The sequence below is a fragment of the Lucilia sericata genome, unplaced genomic scaffold (assembly GCF_015586225.1).
Source record: "Lucilia sericata isolate MDLA Ls3-8-SP2 unplaced genomic scaffold, ASM1558622v1 Contig000463F_arrow, whole genome shotgun sequence".
NCBI classification, from domain to species: domain Eukaryota; kingdom Metazoa; phylum Arthropoda; class Insecta; order Diptera; family Calliphoridae; genus Lucilia; species Lucilia sericata.
The window spans coordinates 257,353-277,467 of record NW_023994478.1 but is presented as its reverse complement, the minus strand read 5'-3'; the positions used below and the strand labels follow the sequence as shown (position 1 = coordinate 277,467).

General features: G+C 32.0%; 3 protein-coding genes across 3 annotated transcripts; all 3 read left to right on the top strand.

Moving 5' to 3' along the window:
* Window positions 1-615: 615 nt before the first annotated feature.
* On the top strand, window positions 616-14,283 carry LOC119605196 (putative cyclin-dependent serine/threonine-protein kinase DDB_G0272797/DDB_G0274007). The gene is made up of 2 exons (XM_037958153.1): window positions 616-1,588; window positions 10,211-14,283. Exon 2 carries the CDS (start codon window positions 12,451-12,453, stop codon window positions 12,994-12,996), a length of 546 nt encoding a protein of 181 aa, XP_037814081.1. The 5' UTR covers window positions 616-1,588; window positions 10,211-12,450; the 3' UTR covers window positions 12,997-14,283.
* LOC119605200 lies at window positions 6,732-8,969 on the top strand. Its single transcript, XM_037958161.1, has one exon. It carries the CDS (start codon window positions 6,732-6,734, stop codon window positions 8,967-8,969), a length of 2,238 nt encoding a protein of 745 aa, XP_037814089.1.
* Window positions 8,971-12,695, top strand: LOC119605195. The gene is made up of 2 exons (XM_037958152.1): window positions 8,971-10,586; window positions 12,300-12,695. Exons 1-2 carry the CDS (start codon window positions 9,009-9,011, stop codon window positions 12,333-12,335), a joined length of 1,614 nt encoding a protein of 537 aa, XP_037814080.1. The 5' UTR covers window positions 8,971-9,008; the 3' UTR covers window positions 12,336-12,695.
* Window positions 14,284-20,115: the final 5,832 nt, after the last annotated feature.

The window sequence follows — 20,115 nt, the reverse complement described above, 5'->3', positions numbered from 1 at the left end:
AAATTTCCACCTTGACTTATATTTGGTGTTGGTAAAAGATGGCCTGTCGTAGCTTCTTCAAAAACAATTTTCCTTGCGGTAAATTTTCCTTTAGCCTCCAGCTAAATAAATTATTATTATTTTCCATAAGCCTTTATTTAATTTATAACCTGTTGTACCTACTTTTTTTTTTGTTTTAATACCAGCTTCAGCTTATGTATTTGTGTATAACAATGTAAAATTTTGTCCTCAATTTACTTGTTGTTATTATCAATTTATTTCAATATTTAATCTTTAAATTTATTTATTAAATTTTTAACACCTTTTCAGATTTGTGCTTCTATTGTGTTGTAACTTTGATCTAGTAATGGCGCTTGTGAACGTTTCGCCATATTATCATGCCCTATAACATTTCCAAAAAATTTTCCTTTCCAGACACTACAATAAAGCTACACTTATTTTCCTGACATTTCGAAACTAAAACAGGAATGTTCATCATACTATAACGATAATTTATGAATGAATTTTCCTGACGTATACATCTCTGTCATTATTATACTTTTTTAATCTGGCAATACCTATAAGTTTTCTTTCTTTAATCTATTACAAAAACTTTTACGCACATACAATCCACATGATCTACAACAGCTGATCAACACATTGCAATGTACCACTCATCACAATATTAAACAAAACACAAAAACTGCTCGAAATACACATAAAATAAAACATTACATGAAACAAACAATAAACCAAACAAACAAAACAATCACAACGCACAAGAACCAACCAACAAGGGACCACATGAAACTCAGATCACAACATACAGGACATAACAAAACCGAACAAAACAACACGGGAAAGACAACACAACAACATCAACACACAACCGGAGCATACAGGATCGGTCGCGAAATGGAACCACATCATCCACAGCTAACATACTCATGAAAGTTAAGATTATTGGTTGTTTGAATATTAATTTTCCTTTTGTTTCAACAGTTCCATCTGTGAGCCACAAACCACCTCAGTGACCATGGAGACTATTACTACACGCAACACGCTATAGAAAAAATTAAGGAAAAAGTGCCGCTATTTTTAAAGTGTTATATATAAAAGTATATAAAAGGAAAAAATGTTAAAATACATAAAAAAAAGTGCCGCTATAAAAAAAAAATATATAAGAAAAGTATATATATATATTGAAAATTAATAAGCTTACATGAATATTAAAAAGAAAAAATTATTTTATGAATACCCTAATTGTGTTATTACAAGTAAATAAAGTGTACATACATGCATACATATATACGTACATATTAAATGTGGAAAAAATTAAATGTGAAAAAATTAAGAAAAAAATAAAATAAAGCAAAAAGAAAATTACAAATAAAATCAAACGGGAAAAAAAGAGTTCAATTTAAAAACAGAAATAAGAGAATTTCTGTATCTCTCCCACTCATTCATCAAGAGAGCAAACATCACTCATTCATCAAGAGAGCACATCAAGGGCATATCAGTAAGAGAACATCTCAACAACAAGAAGGAAGAAAGAACAAAAGCAAGTACACTCAAACGAAGTAAGAGAAAGCAATTCATCAAATCTAAAGTGAGTAATTTTTACATTATTTTTACACTCGAATATTTAATGTGAGTAATTAATTTGCGAAAAAAAGTGTTAATAAAGAAAAATATATTGTAAACTATTCTAAATTGAAAAAGTGGTACAAATAAATAAAATTTTGTTAAAAATAAATGTGCTTTAAAATATTTATACGGTTTTTGGAAAAAAAAGCTAGTGAAAAGTGAAGACTTGAATATAACCAAGAGTTTTTAAAATTTTCATAAAAAAAAAAAAAAAAAACTACATTTAGTGATGCTAAAAAGTTCTTTCAATATCTCTCTTACATGTTGAACTGATTGTAACACATTTTGGAAAAAAAATTAAATAATCCCAACAAACAATTAAATTGAAAAAAAAAACTACATTTAGTGATGCTAAAATTTTATCGTGATTGTATGCAATTTTTATATATTAAAAAAAATTATTTAATGTAAATAAGATAAAAAATCGTTATTTTGAACCATTCATACGATCATTAAAGATTATAAACATAAATCCAATACATTTATATTTCTTTTAATTGTTTGCTGGGTAATGAGAAAATAATAAAAATAAAAAACGGTACCTTTGTTATATTCAAGTCTTGTCAAAGAGAATTAAAGTAAACAAGTATAGGGTTTGCAGTTTCAGTTTACAATTAGGGTTCGCAATTCCGGTTTACAATATCTCTTATTCTCGATTATTTATTAACGAAATTCCCAAAAATAGAAAACAGAATTATAAAAACTTCGAAATTTGAAAAATAATTAAAAGAATAAAAGTGTATGTGTAATAACGTTTGTGGTGTTTATTCTGCCTAATAAGTAGAATAAAATTAAAAAGTATATGTATTTAAAAGTTAAAGTCAAAATTTAACTAAGAATACATACTACAGCCACTCAAAACACAAATAACAAAAGAATACAGAAAACATTTTTGTTAATAAAAATTAATATACTGTTGTAAAATATTAAACGTTTATAACCCTATGATCATTCGTGCGTTTGTGGTGTTTATTCTGCCTAATAAGTAGAACAAAATTAAAAAGTATATGTATTTAATACATATTACAGCCACACAAAACATAAACTTTAATAACTTACAATATTCGCCGGTAAAAACAAAGTGCGTTCTCTTGAGTATTATACAAATAAAAAAAATTTTTGGAAGTTGTCCCTCTCTTAAATGAAAACTATAAAATATTTTGCTCTTAAATAGAAACATATGGTTAATTTATACAGCATAGGTACATGAATTGTCCTACACCAAATTATAAAGAAAATTATAAAGAAAAAGGGGTCTTACACCGAAACATATACATAACACAACGAAGATCACAAGACAGTTGTTTACGTCGACGAGGATATCGAGGGATCTGGATAGAATTGAACGAAAATTTCACATGAAGATACTGAATCTGGAAATTAAGGAGACAAACTATAAATTGAGTGATCTAAAAGATGAGATGAGAGAAAGCGAACAAATGATTAACAGATCACTGAATGCAAGGGAATACGGAGAATTCATGACGAAACAAAAAGCGAGATATAAAAAGAACTCAATTATGAATAAAAGGACACTTACATCTAAAATCGAACACTTGAAGAGAGACAAATTTACGGAATTTAACATAAAATTTAATCCAGACTGGTTTATCAACAAAACATCATTAAATATTCCAGAAGAAAGCCAATGGATACTCTCTCTTGGCTCAAAATTTGCTCTACCAATAGACAATAATTTTTCGACAATCGGATTAATAGCAGATATAGAGCAATGGGTTCAAACAATTACGGACGATAGAGAAAAGGATATTACCAGATCGAAGATAGCCAATAGAATTATGACTTATAGGAGAACTAAGAGGAACAATGAAAAGGAGAAATATATATTGAACATTTATGAGGATACGAGGAAATTCTTGAGAAGATATAAGAAAAAAGTTGTTATAACGAAAGCGGACAAGGGGAATAAAACAGTTTTAATGTACAGAGAAGAGTATTACAATGGAATGGGGAAGTTACTTGAGGATAAAATCACATATAAACGTATACCGACAGATCCGACACAAAAACTACAACGAGCTAACAACGCTCTCATAACGAACCTATACAAAAGGGAATATATAAATAGATATGATAAGATAAAATTGACATCCAATGCGGCAACAGCTCCAAGATTATATGGACTCCCAAAAATTCATAAACCAAACACTCCACTGAGACCAATATCTTCATCAATAGGAGAATTATCGAAATATATTGGGAACATACTGAAAAACATTATATTGGAAGAATATAACATTAAAAACGCCTTGGAATTGAAGAGTAAATTGGATACGCTAACATTGGACGAAGATGAGATCCTAATATCATTAGATGTGGTGTCACTTTTCACGAACATACCCATACACCTAGCGATAAATAACATTATGTCGAAATGGGATAAATTACAGAGCCACACGAAAATACCTAGGTCGCAATTTTTGAGAATATTACAATTTTGCTTGAATGACAACAACTATTTAATGCATGATGGAATATTTTACCACCAAACTTATGGCATGCCAATGGGCAACCCATTATCTCCAACGATAGCTGACATTATACTGGACTGTCTACTAGAACAATGTATAGAGGAATTACAAGCCAAGAATATAAATATACGACTTATCACAAAATATGTTGACGATTTATTTGCTATTATAAAATACAATGAGGAGGATGACATATTGAAAACTTTTAACTCCTACCATAACAGATTGAAATTTACACTGGAAAGGGAACATGAGAACTCATTACCATACCTGGATATGAAATTATACCGGAAAAATTGCAGGATAGTAACAGATTGGTACATGAAACCAATTGCTTCTGGACGACTGATGAACTTTCACTCAACACAACCTATGAAACAGAAGATGAATACGGCAATGAACTTAATTGATAAAGTCATAAAGACTAGTGACAGACAGTTCAGGGATAATAATATGATAAGGATAAGAGATATCTTACGCAAAAATGACTTCCCACATGGGTTGATCACCACATTAATAAGGAAAGTTGAGAACAAAATTAATTCCCCAGGTAATAACCAAGATAAGGATACATCTGGCAACACTAAATATTACAGCATACCGTTTATACCAAAATTAACAGAGAACAAACAAATAAGGGACATAATGAACGAGAAACAAATAATTATTGCATACAAATCGAATAAGACAATACAACAACTATTCACACAAACAAAAACAAAAATTGAAAATAGAGAACAAAACAATGTTGTGTACCAAATAAGATGTGATGGTGGGGACAATGAAGAGTGTGGAAAAGTTTATATTGGCACAACAAAGAGAAATTTAGGCGTGAGAATAGATGAACACATAGCTGACATAAAGAAAGGTAAACAATCAACTGCACTTGCACAACACTGTATTGAAAATAGACATAAACCTAATTTTGACAATGTAAGAATTGTGGACAAAGAGAGAAGAGAAAACAAGAGATTTACATTGGAAAGCTTGAGGATACAAACAAAATTCGAAGAGTGCAATAAATACAAAAGAAGATAAAGATAATACAAATGCAAATTACACCATAACATTATTCTAGTATAATAACAAACTGTGATCGAATAAGAACTTTTACTGTGATATTAAATTTTATTATCTTTACATTATTTAGTAATAAGTTTTTTGTTTGTGTTGTCCAAGTTTACAAAAAACTGTGATATTTTTAATAATGTAATTTTGACAAAAAAGAATATTTGTAAGTAAAAATTGTTCTTTATATAGATTATAAGATTGTTGTTACTGACAATTTAAACAAATATTTATTTTTCTTTTGTATAATTATAATGTTGCCAGATCATAAATAAAATCAAAAATCCCTGAAGAAGTTGGAAAATACCAACGAAACGTCGGATAGATTGAAGATGGGATAAATAATCTTTTATTTGAACAATGACCTTAAAAGCCTGTTTATAGGAAACTATATTTAATAATTGAGATAATTGAGAGAAGGTCGAAATAGAATATTATAGAATTATGAAAATTTGTTAATTTAAAATAAATTTTTGGAAATATTTGCACAGAAAAAACTTAAATACGATTTCAATTATCAAAATTTTATTTTCAAATATTTATTTATTGAAGTTCAATTTATAACAGTAAATACATATTCAATTCTTGCTTCTAATTGATTTTCAACACGGAAAAAAATTTAATTTAAAATTTTTTATAAAACAAAATATCGAAAATAAATTTAGAAAAAAAAGATTTAATCTCTGCAAACTTAAATAAATTTAATTTGCAAACGAAATAATTCGATATATTTAAAATTTTTGTTTGTCCCATAATAAATAATTTTTCTACGAAAATCAAATTCCAATGAAAATCTAATTACAAGGAAAATCAAATTCAATGAAAATCAAATTCCAATAAAAATCAAATTTCAATGAAAATCAAATTTCACGAAAAAAATAAAAATTCTAAAATTTAATACAAAATTCATTTAATAAATTGATTACGGAATAATTTCCTATTTGTTCACATTAACCGCTTAATTGATATTTCTGGAATAATTCCACAAGATTGTATTGAGAAATCAGAATACCACATAATACATAAAAGTTTTTTTTGATATTCGGTTGGTAAAAACATTACACTATATAATAATTGATCAAACCATTTCAGTATCAATTTCTCTATTGATTTAAACTCATTAATTGCTTGATTAAAGTGTATATTCTATTATTTTTTGTTTTGCTAGATTACAACAATCTAGTGCATTTATTCCATAGCTAAGCTATCACAAAACATATAGAAGATATACTTTATAATTTACTGATATTCCTACTTGTGTGCCAAAGAGAAATTTTTTTACCAATCAAAGTGAACAAATATATAGGATTTTTATCTCTTGTTTTCAGTTGTACTAGCCACAAGAACTAGTACTATCATTAAATAACGCTATAGTTGAAAAATCTTTTTTTGATTATTCTCAACATAATTTACATCAAAAATATATAAAGGTTTATTGAACATCTGTATCACAATACAGTACTTTAACTTAAAAACTATTGTTCTGTTAATCACAGACTTAACTCTTTGAATAAAATAAAATATCGAATATAATTATCATACAAAATGCCGCATGAAGAAGATTCCCCTATAGTTGATAGGTCATTTAATCCATCATACAAAGATTATTTTAGATTTGATTGTGAACATTTACTTCAGTATTGTGGAAAAGTGAATGAGAGCCAAACAGAAGATCAAAATGAATCTATATTAGAAGCAAGGTTAAAAGAGATAGAAGCAAGATGGGCAAAAGTAGATACTTCTTATCAAAAAGTAATGTTATCTCAAGATGACACAATTGATATAGAATTTAAAAACCAAGCAAGAGATGCATTTGATTCTTGTACAGAAGCATATGTCCAAACCACATCACAAGTTGTTGAGTTCCTTAAAAGCATGCGCTTAGATACAGTACAAATGCCAATGTTCCAATCAACATCTCGACCTTCAATACCATATCAAAATCAAATGAACGATAGTTCAAGTATCTGTATTAAACTCCCACCATGCGACACAGAAATATTTAAAGGTAGTTATGAACAATGGCCCTCGTTTAAAGACATGTTCACTGCAGTTTATATTAATCATTCAAAACTTACTCCTATAACCAAATTATATCATCTCAGAAACAAAACAAGAGGTGAAGCAGGAGCTATAGTAAAACGATATGCATTGTCCAATGATAATTTTGAGTTAGCTTGGAATGCGTTAAAAACTAGATACGAAAACAAACGAGTTTTGGTCGATAACCAAATCAAAATATTGTTTGATATACCAGCCGCAATTAATGAAGATAGTGAGTCCATAAGAAAAATACAGTCGTCAGTAAACGATTCATTAGTAACACTCAGTACGCTAGGAGTAGAAGTAAATAGTTGGGATCCCATTTTAATTCGTTTAGTATCAACAAAATTACCGGAATGTACTCTAGCATTATGGGAACAAAATTTAACTTCTCCTCGTGAATTACCAAAATGGTCGCAAATGTCACAATTTTTAGTAGACAGATATGAAGCGGTAGAGCGACTAACAGGCATTAAAACAACAAAAGACAGTTTTACTCTTTCCAATAAAAAATCTCATATACAAACATATACATCGCAAGAAAACATATATACGAATTGTAAACTCTGTAATAATGAACATTATTTAAGGAATTGTCCAAAATTCAAAACGTTTTCAACGCAACAAAGAATAGATTTTGTCTTCAAAAATAAAATATGTAACAATTGTTTAAGTCCTTCACATATTAAGACGAAATGTAGAAGTAAAAGAACATGTTTTTACTGTAAGAAAGATCACCATTCATTATTGCATATTGCACACAAACCATCAATTACACCACAAAATTCTGAAAATATTCAAAACAATGGTAATAGTAACCATACTAAAAATAATATTCAAAATACAAATACACAAGCTGAACAGACGAGTAATTCTTACAAAGATGAACCTGCAACTACTTCACAACGCGTTCAGGCAAACTGCTCGTCTAGCAACGAAAATATTTTATTGCGTACAGCTTTGATGCAAATAGAGCATCAAGGAGAAATCTTTACGATAAGAGCTTTGATAGACCCAGGCACCCAAAGAACATTTATTACAGAAAAAATAAGAAGTAAATTAAAGTTGCCTTATAGAAATTCTCATTTTGAAATTAGTGGAATAGGAGGTCAAAAACAATCCGCAAAAAAAGAGTGTGAATTTATTTTATATGCAAAGAAATATAACCTACGAGTTCCAATTAAGGCAATCGTCTTGTCGAGTGTTACTAATACACTACCAGCAGTTACGTTTAAAGTCCCATATTCTGCAGAACTTAAGAAATTGGACTTAGCTGACCCAAATTTTAATAAATCTTCCCAAATCGATCTTATTCTTGGTAATGATTATGAACATTGTCTGAATCTAGAAGGCATAAAGAAAAATATATGTGGCCAAACATCAGCCTATAAAACTATATTTGGATGGGTGCTTAGCGGACCAATAAGAGCTGAAACTGTTCAATCATTCTCAACTGCGGTTACTTCATCAGAATCTTCAGAAGTCAGTACACTATTGAGAAAATTTTGGGAGCAAGAAGAAATACCCAAAACCCGCCTTACGTCAGAAGAAGATGATTTTGTTGAACAATTTTACACTCAAACAACTACTCGAAGCAAAGATGGACGATATATTGTAAGGTTACCTTTTAAAAAAGAGTATCACGAATCAGTATATTTAGGATCATCTAGATTTATCGCATTAGCTCAATATGCCAGTATGGAAAAAACTTTAGGAAAAAATAATGAATTGCAAGCTTAATATAAATCTGTTTTAGACGAGTATTTAACTCTAGACCACATGGAAGAAACAACATCAACTGAAATTAATTATGAAGGTAAATTTAGTTCTTATTATTTGCCCCATCATGCGGTCGTGCGATCTGACCATAAAACAACAAAGGTGAGAATTGTGTTCAATGCCTCTAGGAAAACAAAATCCAACTTTTCTCTAAACGATGTTCTGTATACAGGTCCTACAATTCAAAACGACTTAATAACAGTAATTCTGAATTGGAGAAGATATAAATACGTGTTCAGTGGGGACATACAGAAAATGTATCGTCAAATCCTAATTCATCCAAATGATAGAGCATTCCAAAGAATATTATATCAACCTGAAAAAAATGGCCCTATTAAAGATTATGAATTGAAAACTGTTACGTTTGGAGTGAATAGCGCGCCTTTTCTAGCAATTCGTACGTTACATCAACTAGCGTCAGATTCAAAAGCGGAATCTCCCAAAGCATCATCCATTTTAAAGTATGAGACTTATGTAGATGACATATTAACTGGTGGGTTTTCAATTGAAGAAACTCGAGAGGCACAAAATGAATTAATTAAAACTCTGAAGTCTGCTGGATTTTTACTCAAGAAAATAACAGCAAATGATACACAGTTATTGGAAGATGTACCAAAAGACGATATATATGATTCCGATTTTTTACGGTTTCATGAAACTAGCTCCACAAAAACTTTAGGCATAAAGTGGAACGCAATATCAGATACATTTACATATACTTTTTCAGCACTAAGTCCATCTACGAAAATAACAAAACGCCAAGTTCTGTCATCAGTCGCAAAACTGTTTGATCCAGCTGGATGGCTAGCCCCTATAGTCATCAGAGCAAAAATATGTATGCAGCAGTTATGGTTAGAAGGTAAAGACTGGGATGAAGAAGTTTCTGAGGAATCTCTACAAAATTGGAACAATTTAGTACAAGACTTATCTGAAGTTGAACTAATATCAATTCCCCGTTGGATTCAACTTATGCCTAATGATACAATACAAATTCACGGTTTCTGTGATGCATCGAAATCCGCTTATTGTGCCACTGTATACATTAGGTGTCAAACAAAAACTCAAAATGTATTCTCAAATTTACTAGTAGCAAAAAGTAAAGTTGCCCCTTTACAAACTGTCTGCCTCCCGCGCTTAGAGCTTAATGGCGCAGTGTTATTAGCAAATTTAGTTAATTACGTAATAAACTCTCTTAATTTCAGTAAAAGCGAAATATATTTGTGGACAGATTCAGCTATAGTCCTTGGATGGTTATCAAAACCACCTTCATCATGGGAAACTTATGTGGCAAACAGAACATCACGAATACATGAATTAATGACTAATGTCACATGGCGACATGTTCCAACACATGATAATCCAGCTGATTTGGGCACACGAGGTTGTAAAGCACAAAATTTGGTAAATAATTCACTTTGGTGGAATGGACCATCATGGTTAAAAAAACCATCATCAGAATGGCCTAAACGAAATATATTAAATAATAACCCAGAAAATAAAGAAATACAATCTCTAAACGTTCAGCTTGAAACGGATGACATCCTAGACAATTTTTCATCATATGGCAGAGCTTTACGGGTAATATGTTACATTTTTAGATTTTTCCATAATACTAATAAGAAAATGCGTAAAAATTTAAAACATAATACTCAAATTGCATTGACACAAAATGAAATGAAATTTGTAAAGTCAAGACTAATTGTTTTAGCTCAAAAAACATTTTATAACGAAGAATATCAATGCGTAAGTAAATCAAAAGATATTTCAAACAAAAGTACGCTGAAAAGTTTAAACCCATTCATAGATAAAGATTCAATTTTGAGAGTAAATGGTAGATTAGCTCATTCATCACGACCATATGGCGAACGTTATCCCATAATTTTACCTGGCAACTCCCGATTTTGCCAATTATATTTACACCATTTGCATGAGTTTCTCTTTCATGCTGAATGCGGTCAAATGTACCGAATAATACAAACTGAATTTCTCATATTCAGACTAAAACCTTGTATTAAGAAAATAATCCGTAACTGTAAAATATGCTTAATATATAAAAAGCAGCCATGCTCTCAGATAATGGCTCCCTTACCTCCGGAAAGATGTAATCTCTCTCTTCCTTTCCAGGTAACAGGTATTGATTTTGCTGGACCTTTTGAGTTAAAAACGTCGATTCTAAGAAAATCTCCAATAACTAAAGGATATGTAAGTGTATTTGTATGTTTTAGCACGAAAGCTGTCCATTTAGAGCCATGTTCAGAATTATCCTCAGCGGCATTCCAAGCTGCCTTCGCTCGATTCATTGGGAGGCGGGGGCTCCCCCAAAGGGTAGTTACGGATAATGGACGAAATTTCTTAGGTGCTAGTAGAATGCTGGAACGAGAATTTTCTGCGTTTGTTAAAAATAGTGCCCAAGATGTAGCGCAGAAATATATAACACATGGGTTTGAATGGAAATTCATCCCACCTCATGCTCCTCATATGGGCGGCCTCTGGGAAGCAGCCGTAAAAAGCTTCAAATATCACTTTAAACGAATTGCTGGGGCTCACAAATTCACCTTTGAGGAATTCGCCACAATTTTAGCACGAATAGAAGGAGTACTCAATTCCCGGCCTATATCAGCAGTATCAGAAGACCCTTCAGATCTCACAGCTCTAACGCCAGGACATTTTTTAAGAGGTGCCCCTTTGATGGCATTCCCTGAACAAGATTGTTCGAATATGTCGGTAATAAATAGATGGGAAAAGCTGAAGGTTATACATCATCAATTTTGTCAACGATGGAAAAATGATTATCTAAAATCACATCATAAAAGGTATAAGTGGAAAACCTCATCTCAAAATATGCAGGTTGGAGATTTAGTCATTATTATGGACGATCTACTGCCGCCTCACGAGTGGAATCTTGGCCGAATTGAAAAAACTTGTTCCGGTTCAGATGGTAATGTACGAACTGCCGAGATACGAACTGCTAATGGGGTAATTAAACGACCTATCGTCAAATTGTGTTACCTACCTTTTCTAAATCAAGAAGAAGCTCAGGTAGACTCAAACCTTAAAGTTCAATCCTCTTTTTCAAAATAAAATTAAAATTTATATCTCAAATATCTTAGTTTATCTTTAATTTCTACCATAGCTTAAAAATGATGTATTTAAAATATCCTAATAAAAATTTATTATTCAAATTTCAAGGATGTTTGATGACTGATAACCCATATTCAAATTTGCAATCCAACCATTTCCCTATAATATACTAATTGAACTATGTTTTCCTTTTATCTATCACCACATCAGGTCCAATCGACGACTAACCGCCACTCGGGTCCCTAATGAAAATCATAGCCCTAATGAAGAGAGAAGCGTGGTACCAAGAGACTTAGAGGTGTTCTACTGTGTGATATGCACAGGATATCACGGGCTCAAGTTCTGTCGAAGATTTAGAAGGATGACGCCACAAAAGAGAAGGGACATAGTTGAACGACTAGGGTACTGTGTTAATTGCTTGGCTAAAAGCCACAGCATCCGGTCATGTACCTCAATGGAGGCGTGCTTAAAATGTGCACAATTGCACCATACCCTGTTGCACCTAACAAGAACAGTCAGCCCACGACCGAGAACTACCACCAGCAGCAGTCGACGCAGTCTCGATAACTCCGAGACCCACCAACAGCATCGTCAACACCAACAGCTTCGTCAACACCAGCAGCATCGTCAACACCATCGTCAAAACCGACAACATCAACCTCACCCTCATCATCACCAACATCAACATCAACATCGTCATCATCAACATCGTCATCATCAACGTCAGCAACATCATCATCATCGTCAGCAACGTCATCAACTTCAACAACGTCACCCAACTCCACAACCGCCAGCTCCAGTTGCATCTCCTGCTACAAATACAACACCCGCTCCAGATCAACACATCTTGGCTGAAGCTATAAAATCGTTAGTCAACGTCCTATGCTATCAAAGCAAAAAGGAGTAAATAGGCAAGGTTCGAGGCCGGCGCCATGTTGAAACCAATATTTAATTGTTTTTTTTATATATATTATTCAATGAATTATTATTACAATTAGTATTAAGTTATGAATTGTATTTTGAATTTGAATTAAAGCATTATTAGTAGATTAAGTTTAAGTGTATTAACTGAATTATAAAATTGAATTATACAAAATTAAGTACTATTTGAATTTTATATATTAGTAAATTAATGGTTAGTATCTAATATAAAATGAATTGAAAATAAGTACTACCTTAATATAATTAATATAAAATATAATGATCATTAACTAAAAGATGTTAATAATTAAGTAGATAACAAATAATGTTGCTAACGGTTTTTTTTAAGAAGATAAAAGATTTCCAACCAACTGTTCGGGTTTTGGAAAAGAAGTTAGGTGTAATTATAAAAATAGAATTTGTAATCTGTCACTTCTTGCTTGGCAACAGAACTATTCAGTTCATTTCATCCACAATAACCCAATAAAATTGAAACATTTATAACGTTTTTAGAAAAAAAAAAGAACCTTTAAACTCTTTTCCTCAAATTGGTAAATACAAAATCACACATACAACAAGGTAAAGTAAAAAAAAGGGAACACATACTCCTCTAAAACATAAGTATATATATTTGTATAATAACAATATCTCTTATTTCCCTCATAATTAACTCCAATAATTAAAATCACTTTCTGAGTGATTAAAATTATTCATTTTCTCCCAAAAAAACCAAGGGTTCCTCATCCTCAAAAGGAGAAAATTTATTAATAATTTGTTTTATCTTTCATACAAATTATTTCAATGGTCATGATCCCTGCCAGCAAATTTGAGTTTAATTTTGGATACATGAACTGAATAGTCACTATAAAGGCTCAATTTTATGTTTCTCAGTGCTAAGTTAAAAAATTTACAAAAACAAAATACAGTACTTTCTAATTTTGATCATAATTTTGTTAAATTTTAGTGCGTTTTAATATACCAAAAGCAAAATTAAATGATAATAAGTAGATAGAATAAAAATTTCAAAAACTAACACTTTTTAATACAATAAGAAGATAGTTTAATGCAGAATCATTCTTGCTCTCAAAATTAAGAAGGAAAAGTGTTTGCACATTTCAGTAAATATATTTATTTCATTGTGATCAGTTGTGTGATATATTGTGAAATTTAGATTTTGTAATAAATTGTGTTAATTTAAAATTTAATATATCTAAAACATAGTTTAATATAAAATAAGCATCAGTGAGAGATTAGTGAGTGCAAAACAGTATAATAAAGGAGAAATAAAAAAAATTATTATAAAGTCGCTTTTATAACATAAAAGAGTATAAAATCATGACACTTTCCAGCTTCTCTATTGATATGGCAAAACTGGAAATTTACTACATTTACGAAATTTTATGTTATAAAAAAGTGACTTGAAATTGAAACGAAATGGACACATCAAGTAAGTATTAAACAGGCGGAACAGTTTCTTCCGAACGGGGTCACTTTTTATTCACTCAGATTATATCAAATTAGATTGTTTTAAACATTAAGCTGTAACGTTATGGTTACAATTTGGATAGAAATTGTTGGCAGGGATTACATCTATAAAATTATGGTAAAATTCAAAAAAGAAGTACAAATACTAAAAAGAAGTACATTTGCGTACTTCTTTAGGGGTTATGCAGTTAAAAGTACAATTACTAAAAAGAAGTACGCGTACTGCTGAAAACAGTAGTCTAGCAAGCCTAAATATTATGTCCATTTTCCTTATTAGGAAGAAGGAAAAAACCAAGTTGTCTGACTGCTTTTTCAAGAATTTCATGTTGGAATACCTCGATGCGCATTAATATACTGAACACGAAAAAAATAAAAAATAATTTTTTCCCTACCCCAGATCCCTACCAGCGATTGAAAATCCTTACATCAGTATAATTTTTGTAAAATAAAATGTCTTCGATTTCTTCAAAATGGGTGTCAAAAATTCCGTAATTTTCTGCTGACTACGAGGAAAATAATCTTAAAATTTGTGTAGAGTATTTTTGGTCACAAAATGATTTTTATTGGGTTGGAGTGGCATATTATTTTCGTTTTTATCGAAATAGGTGTCAAAATTGTCTTAATTTTTAGCTTATACAAAAAATGTCCATTTCAGAATTTTTTTTATTTATTTTTTTTTTTTTTTTTTTTTGAAAATAATATGCTCCTTGTAATACACAAACAGCCTGTTTTTCTAAAATGAAAATTTGCCTTCGTTCTTAAAAATAACGAACGAAATTGGCTTTACGTTTTTGTAACGAAAAAATAAATTTTCATGTGAGTGTCAACGAAAGAGCTTTATTTTTCCATATATTTTTGGTTTTTAGAAAATGAATTCGTTCGTAATAAACGAAAGAAATGTCAGAAATAGACGATAGGCAAAGGCCTTTCGTTTGCGCAAAAAACAACGAAAATTATACCAAAATACGAAATAATATGTTGCCACTTGAACCTGAATGCAATTTGCAATAAAAACCTTTAAATTTCTTGAGAGATTGCATACAATTTTCATGTTGTTTTTAAAAAAACATTTTTTCATAATTTAAATTTTTTTTGTAAAATTATTTTATTTTTGTTTATTTTTTAGGGTTAACACCAAACACGTTATTACTACATGAAAAAATATTTAAAATTTCAGAAATGAAATACGTAGGCAATAATGTTCTGTTACGATAGAAAAAGCTCATTTCATTTTAGACATTTTTAAACGAAAACTTTCAAATGTTTTATAAAAACCTAATTTTAAACTTGATCGTAATAAAATGAAATGTTCGTTTGAGAACTAAATTGTTTTAGAAAAACAGGCTGTAAGAGCGGTTTTTTGAGATGGCTTGATGGCTAAATTTAATCTAATGTTAATCCCCTTTGATGTTTTTGAGTACAAACAGGGTGCACTTATAAGGTGAAGTCAATTCTACAAAAACAACAAAAGTAGATACTTCTGTCAAAAAATTTACATGTTGCCACCGTGTTTTTTTTTTTTTTTTTTTTTTTTTTTTTTAATTTACCTTACAAAAAGACAATCCCACATGAACAAAAATCTCTTCACGTAAAGTAAATATGTATTATAAGATAAAATTTATTAAAAATTATACATGAATTGAAAAATAAGGGTAAGACCCCTTATTCACAAACAAAATTTGTATTTTATAGACGGTATTTTGTATGGAAATTTTGTTTTATAAACCTTAGAATATTAGAAAATTATTTATTATTTACTTATTAAAAAAGTAAATAAATTATCAATTAAAATAACAAAAAATTAATATTAGATTACAAAATTGTAAGTGTGTAGTAGCAAAAATACAAATTATATACATATTATTTTTTATCAGTCAATATTTGGAACTTATAAAACCGTGTAGGTCTCTACTATTGTCGTATAAGAAATATATAATGATCTTTATAGAAATGTGACCAAACCACTACCATGGAAAGTTGTTAAAAACTAAGATATCTATGATAAAATCAAGTTTTAATAATTTTATTTACAATAGTGAAATGTTTGTACTCTCAATTGATTAGTAAAAAGTTCCCTATAATTGATAAAATAGATGCATATTTAAGACAAATAGTTTGTGCAATTTTTGAGTATTTCGCATAAATTTACTACGGATTAAAATGAATATAAAATTTATTTATTAATTTTTTGTCCTAAAAATATAATGAATCCCTAGATAGATGTACAAACTTTTTTCGGATTGTAGCAACTCTAAATGGTGTACTTTGATAGTTGTATCTCCCTCAAATAAAAAAAATGAGTGATCAGCTGTTGAATTGACTTCACCTTATGAGTGTACCCTGAGTACAAGATTAAACTTCGCAGTGTTGCCATACAAAACAACAGAAAACGTCACTGTTTGTTATCAAAACAATGCATATTTTAATAAAAAAGAAGAAGACAATTGTAAATTTAATGTGAAAGTTAATGAAAACTTAAATTTAAAACAAAAAAAAATATTTTGAAGTGTCCATAATTTATACTAATCAATAAATAGAACATTTTAATGTTTAGGTTAGGTTAGGTTGATAGGAGGATGTATACTACATCAAATCCGAAGAAATACACCTAGGCCACTATCGGGCCTGTTGTGCGCTCCAATTCAAGAAAAAAAAAATTGTTCACTGAATGTATTATTTTTCCATGTTCAGAAACTCAGTTTCCTGGACGTAATTCTTAAGAATCTTCTAATCGGTGTTGGTTAAGAATGTTATTTCCGGAATAACATCACATCCAAGATACTTGGATCTAACTTCGACGAATGCCTGACAATGGCAAAGAAAGTGCTCCAGAGTTTCACCGTCCTCTCCACATGCTCTACATTCGTCTGAATCCGCATGTCCAATTTTGTATAGATGTGCACGTAATCCTGTGTGTCCACTCAGAATACGTACCATCATACTAACCTCAGACTTCCTCATTTTGAGGAGATTTCTCGTCTTGCTCTTATCAGGGTCACTCCATAGAATCTTTGTGGTTCTACCCACCGTTTCATTATTCCAAGAGGCCTTATGGGATTCTCTCATCCATATTTTTAATTCAGCTTTTGTTGCGTCGAATGGTTTTGCGTTTGTCAGGTTAACTACATCGAGCTCCCTTCCCTTTAAAGCTATTACATTCGCCCTTTCGTTGCCGACTCCTCCCGAGTGGCCTGGTACCCATATGATGTGAACCTGACCTCTGGGAGAGTATTCAATTAAAGCTTTCTTACAATCCAATACGGTCTTAGATTTAATTCTATCACCTGATATCGCCCTAATTGCCTTCTGGCTGACGGTAAATATATTAAGCCCTGTGGGCGCCATATTTATTCTAATCCAATTTACACATTCCGTTATTGCTCGTACTTCTGCCTGGAAGCTTGTGTTATGATTAGGTAAACGGTGGTATATTTCTGTTTCTGGGTCTTCAATATAGAACCCCAGGACCACTTTGTCCACTAATTTAGAGCCATCTGTGTTGCAACGGATTCCTACTGGTATTTGCTCTAATATTCCGCTTGACCAAGACATTCTTTCTGGATTAGCGTTTCAAAGTTTCCGACATATTCTGTGTCTGGTATGCGATCAGGCACGTCCGATGAATGTGTATAACCTTCCAATGTGTCCAGTATACATTGATGACGTGTCCTATAACCGTTTTTGGCCAGTTCGCCTAAAGTAAAGAGCCGTTCGGATGTAAGCGCCGCCTCATATCTTATATATGTTTCAATGGGTGGAATATCTAGCAACGTTTCCAGAGCCTTGGTTGAAATAGTACACATGGCACCACTTATACCCAAGCAGCATGTACGCTGAACTCCCTGTAGTAGTTTGATATTGCACTTTTTGTCCAAAGCAGTCCACCAGATTATTGAAGTATAAGCTAGAATTGGTCTAATTACACTTTTATAAAGCCAATTTGTCATAGTAGGACTAAGACCCCATTTCATGCCTATGGTTCTCCTACATATCGCCCAGCACCGATGTGCCTTGTTGATCCTATCCTCTATGTGGTGTCTCCATTTTAATTTCCGGTCAAGTATTACACCTAAGTACTTAACTTTGTCTGTCACCGGTATCTTCTTGCCCAGGAAGCAAGGTTCAGTGTATGTAGAAATTTTTGTCTTTCTTGTGAAAAGACAGATTTTCGTTTTCGCCGGGTTAACATTGAGGCCTCTCGGTTGAGCCCAGCTCAAGGCCGTATTCAGAGCCTCCTCAGCTCTTCTACACAAGTAATTTGGATCCTTTCCCTTTAAAAGTATTACGACATCGTCTGCATAGCAGACAGGTCTAAGTCCTTTCTCGGTTAGGGTCCTTAGGAGGCTATTAATCGTGGTAACCCAGAGTAAAGGTGATAAAATGCCACCCTGTGGTATACCGCGAAATACCTTTTTCCTGATAGTTATATTGTACATCTCGCAGCTTATCCATCTGTTCCTTAGCATGTAGTTGATCCAGTTACGGAGCACCCGGTCAACATAAAACTGGTCTAGGGATTGGATAAGGGTATCAGTGTGCACGTCATTGAAAGCGCCTTCGATGTCAATGCATACCGCCAGTGTATACAGTTTGCTATCGAAAGATTCACCTATGTAATGGACGACTTCGTTTAAAGCGGTTTCCACCGATCGTCCCTTTACATAAGCATGCTGCTTATATTTAAGGTATTTTTGTCCAAGGGTCCGTTCCAAGGTTTTAAGTAGGAAGGACGTAAGACTTATCGGTCGATAGGACTTAGGTGTCTCATAGCTAGGTTTCCCTGGTTTGGGTATAAATATTACCCTGGCAGTTTGTCATTTAACTGGGGTATATGCCAATTTTAAGCATGCAGTGAATATCTGAGACAGATGTACGGAAACCAGTCCCGCCTCCATCTGCAAAAGTGCCGGGAAAATTCCATCCGGCCCTGCAGCTTTATAGGGAGCAAAGCTCTTGATTGCCCCTTTAACCATGTCAGTTGTAATAACTATTTCCGTGTTACCCTCCCCTTCCTCCAATATCGGTTCATCTATGTTATTCGATATACCGGGTGGGAAATGAGAGTCCATTAGGAGTTTCATTGTCTCCTTCATATCCTCAAGCCTCCTGCCCGTGTCATCGATCATAGATTCCGGTTGGACATGAGTTTTGGATAGGAATTTTTTTATCTTCGATATGTCATTTACGCTATCTACCTGTTCACAGAAAAGTTTCCAGGAGTCTCGTTTGTCTTTTCGAACGATTTTCTTATATTCACGAAGTTTATTACGATACTCATCCCAGTATACTGCGGTCTTTTTACGCCGTGCCCGGCTAAATAGTTTGCGAACAGTCTTCCCAAGGTTCCGGATCTCCCCAGTTACCCAGGGTTTTTCCTGGGCAGATCTCCGCTCTCGCAGAGGGCAGCTGTCCTCGAACGATTCAACCAGGGCACTTGTGAACGTTTCCACTTTGGCATCTATATCCTCTTTATTTCGACATTGAAAAGGGTCCTGACATAAACGGTTCTTTAGTAAGGTCCCGAACATCTTATGTACCGATGATCAGAAAAGGAGTGCTCGTCCGAAACTCTCCAATCCTGAATTTCGTTTATAAGCTCTTCTGAACATATAGTTATATC

Coding starts and splice junctions, on each gene's coding strand:
- LOC119605200 (XM_037958161.1), top strand. CDS start 6,732: ATGCCGCATGAAGAAGATTCCCCTATAGTTGATAGGTCATTTAATCCA.
- LOC119605195 (XM_037958152.1), top strand. CDS start 9,009: ATGGAAGAAACAACATCAACTGAAATTAATTATGAAGGTAAATTTAGT. Junction 10,587..12,299: donor CATATGGCAGAGCTTTACGG/GTAATATGTTAC, acceptor TCACCACATCAG/GTCCAATCGACGACTAACCG.
- LOC119605196 (XM_037958153.1), top strand. CDS start 12,451: ATGACGCCACAAAAGAGAAGGGACATAGTTGAACGACTAGGGTACTGT.